The sequence below is a fragment of the Sycon ciliatum genome, chromosome 8 (genome assembly GCF_964019385.1).
Source record: "Sycon ciliatum chromosome 8, ocSycCili1.1, whole genome shotgun sequence".
Lineage (NCBI taxonomy): Eukaryota > Metazoa > Porifera > Calcarea > Leucosolenida > Sycettidae > Sycon > Sycon ciliatum.
In genome coordinates, this window is record NC_088650.1 from 12,455,293 (window position 1) to 12,462,829 (window position 7,537).

The window sequence follows — 7,537 nt, forward strand, 5'->3', positions numbered from 1 at the left end:
TGCTTGCTTTCTTGTTACATAATCTTTAATCGTATAATTATTATGATCTCCTGCTGTCAGTGGATAGATTCAAAAGAAGTCAGTACACATCTTCCGCAGGGACAGCTGGTTCAGTAGATACAAAGAGTGCTACGTCTAAAAGCAATGAGTTTCAGTACGATGACACATTTTTGACAATCCATCACAATGGTCTGGAGTAGTACTTGTAAAGGGATTCCAATGGAGTAGGGACGCACGCAGATCAGATGCGCATTGACACGCACAGTCTCAGGAAGCAGCAGGCTGCATGGCACTGCAACAAGGAACCTCGTCGCCGAGTTCATTGGCAGACACCGAGCCGTGCAGAGTACATTGTGCTGAGCAAACACACCGATCGCAGATACGCTGCTCAGGCAATGCCTTTGCCAACGACATCGTCGTAGCTGGGCAGGCCACCGCCTACATCATCAGACGCTGGTACAGCAGCACTGCCGGCAACGCCACCAGCGTAGGGCTGCACGTTTCCTATCGTTTGCATTGGAACCGCAACTCCGGGTGGATACGCCGTAGCTGCTGCAGCAGGCACGGCGCCAGTGGGGTACGGTGGCTGTGCGTGCAGTGCAACCGGATACGCCGTGTACGGCGCAGCTCCAGCGGGCTGCGCTGCAGGATAGACAGGCGGAGCGGCGGCGGAAAATCCGGGATTGTACGGCTGGCCTACGGGAATGCCCGCTTGCGGTGGAGGAGCTACTGCGCTCACCGAATCAGCTCCACCGGCCAGTGCCGGGTACTGCTGATCGAGTGGTGCGCTCGGGTCAGGCATGGGCTGCGTGACGGTGGTGGCGGTGGAACCGATACTGCCACGGCCTTGCTCGATGTCACCCACCTGTGGCCCGCTGCGCCCGCCGCTTGCACACGCGAACACTCCTCCACAGCACAGCATCACGGCGAAGGAAAGGATTACACCGCCAGCTACAGCCATTCCCGTGATCGATTGAGAGACGCCCAAACCGAGTAATATAGAACTAATGAAGAGGAAGAAGAAACCGAAACTCATAGCTACTATGCCGCATGGATCTATGCAAATAAAAGGAAATGTAGGCAGTACACGCAACATGCAGCTCCACATGCACGGGTGTGAGCACAGAGAGAGGGAGAGAGAGAGAGAGAGAGAGAGAGAGAGAGAGAGAGAGAGAGAGAGAGAGAGAGAGAGAGAGAGACATTCACAACGACAAGGCAAACACACACACACACACACACACAGACAGAAACACACACGAAAAGGCATAATGGAGACGCTCTGTGTGTGCTTTCCTGCCACGAGGTTGGGGTCGGCTAGTGCATGGCCGTTGGAGAGTTTGAAATTTGAATATTTTTGATTTTAGGTGATACCTTTATTCAAGACCACTTGTTGGTGCTAGGGGACATGTTGTAGCAGACTATGGTGGTCATCTACTCCCCATTTCAGGACGTAACCCCGCTGCTACCGGCCCTTGAAGATGGCCTTCGTAATGGCCACCATTGGACAGGCTGAATTGATCGATTCGTTCCAGGGACTCAGTAAGTCGCCAGTCGAAATGTGGATGGCTAAACATTACTAGGTAACTTGGATCGGTGTGCGAACATAGTTGGTTTGGCTGCGCTGTGTAGTTGTTAGCAGCAGCAACCCCTCGTTCTTGTACCTTCTTTCAGTGCGCATTTTAGTCGGATTTTTTTTTATTTTGCTCAATATCCAAGAAACGGAGGGTCTCTGGACCAAAGATGGCCCAGATCAGGCCAGAAGGTCCACTCAGGGATAAAAGGAGCCAACTTTGAGCGAAATCGGAAATTTGGCCATGTCGGGTGATGTTTGGTCGTTACAGACATTGACTCTTAAAACGAAAACAAACAAACTTACTGGGCCCGTTTCCCACAACAACCACCCCGTTACCGGCACCGCCTCCCCTGCGCGCACGTCCATGGCCAAAGTGCAGACGGGTGCGATGGTTGCGGTGGGCATGACTGAAGTGGCTGCGGTGGGCATGACTGAAGTGGCTGCGGTGGTGGTGGTGACGGACAGTCCGATGGTGGTGGTGCCGGTTGGCTCGACGTGCTCTGCTTCTGCCGGCTGTACCGGTGCGGCGGCCGCCTGAAGATACACACACACACACACACACACACACACACACACACACACACACACACACACACACACAGATAAATACACACGCACACACACACACACACACACACACACAGATACATACACACGCGCACACACACACACACACGCACACACAAACACACACACGAAATAAAGCGCTGCGGACCCTGGCTAGCACCAAACGGTATTATTCGCGACATCTTCTGCATACCTATGGGAATATTTTTTTACGGTGCCCCCCCCCCCCCCCACACCACCACCACGACCCCTGAGATTTAAGAAATTTGACTGTCAACACCTGAACTCGAAGCAGGGACGTTCCTATCAAGACATGTTGCGGAAATCTGTGTTGGTGTACAACATAGTTCCAACCATGACATTCAAGCGTCAGAGCAATTTCCTTTTGACGACCATAAATCGGTCAATTGGGCTTTCAAAACGCACACTTGCAACTCCTGTCCGCTCATGCCATACGTTAGACAACACCGAAGCCATACGTTACACAGGAATCGCACATCACCACGCACAGATAACGTAAAGACAAGGACAGAGACGAGCAAGCAACACTTGTGAGTATCAAGCATTCCTGGCAACGCAAATTCCACTATTTCGCAACACTAAAAACACAGAACAAAAAGCAATGTACATGACAGTCGATACACAGTAAGCAGGGCAAGGCCTCACCTCGTCTCGGCATCCTGAGCGAGGGCTTAGCCAGCCGTTATGCCCTGAGCATACATGAGTAGACCTGAGAACAAACAGAAGCAGGCATTACAGATGGCCAGCGAGAAAATGCACACAAGGAACAGCAACCTAGATCGCTGAGTTAAGGTATTGGGACGTTAGAATGGTGTCCGCGTTACTGTCCGGTTAGTGCACGCAGGCACGCGCACACAAACACATACACGCCCCCCCCCCCACACACACACACGCATGAACGCACAACACACACACACACACACACACAAACACACACACACACATGTACTATCCAAAATTCTTGAGTGGCCCAAGGTCTTACCACGTTCCGTTTCCCGCAGAAAAGTATTCTTATAGTCAAACTGACCCCGCACAGAACCAAGGACAATGACCATGGGTATATTACTTGTGTTACTTCGTACCCAGCGAACATTGTTGTTGTTGCTGTTGCGGGAATAGCAGATGGCACACGCTTTCCTTCTCAGACCCCGATTCACACAAATACGGCTTAGGTGGAGAATGCTTCTCAGCGGGGTTTTTTCAGACCTAGAGTGGCTTCAGCAAAAAAGCAAACCAGTTGAGAACAGCTTTGTCCGTTCTGTGATACGGATACCGTATATTTGTTTATCTATGACGGTATGAGTCTTTCCGAGAGTATGCAACCGTGTGCTTATGTGTTGCTGTGTGGCGTGCTGCCGTCGTTACGTAACTTGTCTGCCACACGCCCCGTACTCATGCAGTGAAATCCACGAGTGTCTTGTATGAAAACAGGCGTTTTTTCTGCTGGATTTGTTTGAGAACCGTCGCGATCTTAAAATTTTAGGTGCAGAAACTTCAGTTCAATACGAAAGTCGGTTTCAAAATGCAGGTGGTTCGTGGTGTTTTAAGTGCCACAGTACGATGCTGATGCATGATGCAATGAGGCAGCGCGCCACACGTCTGGCCCGTAGAAAAGAGATCACAGTTGCATACACTTGCTTATGGACTCTGGGTCTTTCGTGTACACGAACAACGCGTCATGTATTAAATTAATTTGATAATTTTAAAAATGGTATATTTCGTTCTGCATTAGCTCTCCTTCTTCGCACAGTCGATGACTAAGCGCAGGAAGTACAGTAAGATCAGGCGACGAAGAACGCAGGGGCTCAGGGCGCAGCCTACCATTGTTCCCAAATGTTGAAATGTTTGTCGCTTTGCTCATGCAGAGTACGATACGATGCGATCACAGCACGTGGAAATCTTAAATCTGGGCCCTTTTCCAGCCTACCGTATTTTTCCTATTTAACGTACACGTCTCCAATACTACAAGTAGTACGTCTCCAATTGTAGTGACATGCTGAGCGTGGATCAAAAATAATGTAAAAGGACACGTCTCTAATAATAGTACATGCGGGAATGATGTGATGGGTATTCTGGGGTACAGGTACCAGGGTCCACCTTACTTCGTTTTTCTTACCCGTTTATCATCTTTGTGTCTTTGTACACTGATTCTTAAGGCCGATTCACAATACAACTTCTTGCGACGCGAAATGCGACTTGCGACACATGCGACGATCTGCGACAGCGACACACGGTTCACAATATTTTTCATGTTTGTTGCGACATCTGGATATCCTCATGCACAAGTAGTACTATGCACGTGCACTGCACGTGCACCCAGGGTCGAAACTGTACTCCATTTGTGTATGTCGCGTGTCGCATGTCGCAAGAGTTGAACTTTCTTCAACTTCTGCGACAGGTGCCTTGCGACAGCTCGCGGCAGGCATTTTCTTGTCGCAAATCGCGTGTCGCGTCGCAGAAAGTTGTATTGTGAATCGCCCTTTACCATGGTGCTTGCTGGGATGCATTTACAGCCTTACAGTATCATTATCACGAGTTGTTTGCCACCCAACCCAGGCAATCAATCTTTTCAGAAACAATAAAAGTACACATCTCCAATACTAGTACAGTCTCCTATAGTAGTACAGGTCTGACCACCTTTGAAAAAATAAAAGTACTGTACATTTATTGGGGAAGATACGGTACCCGTATTTGCACACAATGGTCGCTTTCGATTACACACATTTCGGTCAATTCTAGAATTAGTTATTGTTGATGCACAGTTCGATTACACAAATTCCGTCGTTAGAATTTATTTTTATCCAATTCCGTCAATTCTGAAGAGAGGGCAGAATATCTCTCATTCTGGTGCCAGAATTGCACACTCGGTGTGTTACCAGCTGGTCATGCATGACTCAAGTCAAGGAAGAGCCTCCCTGGCCTGTGTGGTGAGAAAGCAGGGCTACAACTGCATGTAGTTGCTACTTCTTTTGTAACTCGGATGGTGAGCCAATTAAATTATTGTGAAAAGAAGAAGGACAAAATGTTACTCGCTGACTGTATAAGATGTGGTTACGTTGGTGGACAGTCATAACTCGTAACATTTTGTCCTTCTTATTTTTACAGTCAACTTCGCTTATAACGACACTCGGCGGGGCATCAAAAAGGTGCCCTTATTCGCGAAGTGTCGTTATACCCGAAGTCTCATTATATGTACTACAGTGGGATGGGACTTTGCTCTGGGCATGGAAATTCTGTCGTTATTTGCGAATTGTCGTTATATCCGCAGTCGTTATTAGCGAAGTTGACTGTACTTCTTTTGTCTTCCCGAAAAGCTAATTGCCGCAGTTGAGTTTCCGCTGGGAGCTGATTATTAGACCAGATCATTTTGTGTGGTCCTTTCGCACACGCGTTCAGCTTTATCGAAGCCCAATATTGTTGCCAACATGGAGCCTTCACCGGGATGGACCGGTTCGCGAAGCTGGGTCGACGTGCGCGCGAGGGTGTACATGATCTCTTTTTACGACCAATTTTGTTTGTGATATGCCATGAATAAAATGCGTTGTGAATTCCAGTCGTTCGTTTACATGGCCGGAATTTGTACATTCTGGTCATTCGAGAATTAAAAAATCCAGTTCCAGAATCGTGTAAACGTGTAATCGAAAGCGCCCAATGACATGATGTCGACACCCAAGATTTCACAGGACTGGTACTTCCAGGACATGCACAGCCTTCGGAAATCGAATGCATGTACCGGTAAATGGAATGAGAAAGAATGGTTCAAGAGTTCACTCACAAATTCCAGTTATTCCGTATCCAATTAGTACGCTGGGTGTGCAGAAACAGCGGCTGCTGGTGTCAGTGGTGAAGGAGGCTGCACCACTCTGCCAACTACTTACTCCCCGATAGAATCTCTCAACGCAAGACGTGAGTGGCACAATGACTGTGAATGGAGAGGACGCAAGTGGACATGTTATGTCGGCTCGACACAACTATTACTTTCTTTCAAAATTCAATTTTTATTATTTCCCAAAATCCATAATGACAGATTTCAAAGTTTTTTTTGCCGGGAAACGTTCTCGACATCGCGCGATCAAGCTTGAGAAATTATTTTCAAATAATTGGTCTAGTTTGGGGGTATGTATGAAATAGGGTTATCGGCCTGGGTCGAGCAGTGAAGGCTTCTTCCACATCCCTTGAATTATTTCATAATAGGTAATCAGTTTGGCAATGCCCTGCCGCCAGGAGAGTTCAAACAACGCGATAGAATGCCCCGGGCGGTAGGGATCATTTCCCTAAGTGCTATGAGCCGGGGGGATAGCCAACATCGATGCGAAAGTCGGCCTCAAAGTCTACATGAACATCTTGAGCAGGTGAGATATTTCCTTATATCAATGGAGAACATCCTAAAGAATAGATGTATACGGTGTTTATAAGCTTCCAACCCTTGTGTGCTCAAGTGAAAATTGAACATAATATTTTGGATGTAAATATATCAACAGACGTACCCTGACACCGTAGTACATAATCATTCATCATTCGATGGGTATACAGTACTTATAACCACCATGCAAACACGAGCAGGAGAATAAATGGACAGGAGAGGAGTTGGTCACCCATTATTGTTCAACAAATTGGACTACATACTAAACGTTGAATTTGATTTAAAGCACAATTCACAATTATCACCTTCTGCGATTTAACTTGTGGTGAGGAAATGCCTGTCGCGCCCATGTCGCAAGCAGCTGCAGGGCCACTATCCCAGAAGTTGGCAAGAGCATCACTTTTGCCAAGCGCGTTGTGCACGAATGGAATGTATAGGCTGGGTGTGCGTGAAGGTACTACGCACTGCATTTACCGTAATGTCGCGTGCATTAGCCGGGGCTTATATGCCTATAAGCCGGTGATGGAGTCAGGCTTGTACACAAGACAGGCTTATATGACAAGCACCACTCAATGACCAGGCTTGTATGCGCAAACTGCTGACTTTTGGACGTCAAAACCAACATTTTCCAACGGGATTTGTTTTCTTTTTTTTCGCAAGTGTACGGTACCATGCAAACATGAACATGTAAAAGGCGCGCTCACCAGTCTTGCGTAGTAGCCCGGCTTACGCACGCGACACGTGGCGCGTCTCGTGTACTGGCCCGGCTTATGCATGCGACAGGCTTGTACGCGAAAAGCTGTTGCAGATTTCATGCTTCTACACGAGACAGGCTTATGCACAAATCCGGCTTATGCACGCGACATTACGGTAGATGTCGCAGAAACAAAATAGATTGTGAATCGTCTGTCGTGGTGTTGCATGTTGCTCATCGTGGAAAGCAGTTCATGTATTGGGAATTGAGCTTCAGTAATAACGAAAGAGAATCCCAGAGGATGACCGACACCGCTGAC

At 47.9% G+C, this 7,537-nt stretch overlaps 1 protein-coding gene across 1 annotated transcript; it reads right to left on the minus strand.

Moving 5' to 3' along the window:
- Positions 1–210: 210 nt before the first annotated feature.
- On the minus strand, positions 211–6,145 carry LOC135823475 (transcription initiation factor TFIID subunit 4-like). Its single transcript, XM_065336319.1, has 4 exons — positions 5,937–6,145; positions 2,807–2,870; positions 1,877–2,107; positions 211–1,056 (listed from the first exon to the last, which is right to left on the minus strand). Exons 2-4 carry the CDS (start codon positions 2,817–2,819, stop codon positions 389–391), a joined length of 912 nt encoding a protein of 303 aa, XP_065192391.1. The 5' UTR covers positions 2,820–2,870; positions 5,937–6,145; the 3' UTR covers positions 211–388.
- Between the last annotated feature and the right edge of the window lie 1,392 nt (positions 6,146–7,537).

Excerpts from the sequence above, each read along its gene's own strand:
- LOC135823475 (XM_065336319.1), bottom strand. Across the intron at positions 1,057-1,876 it reads TGTTGTGGGAAACGGGCCCA|ATCCATGCGGCATAGTAGCT; the intron begins GTAAGTTTGTTT and ends TTATTTGCATAG.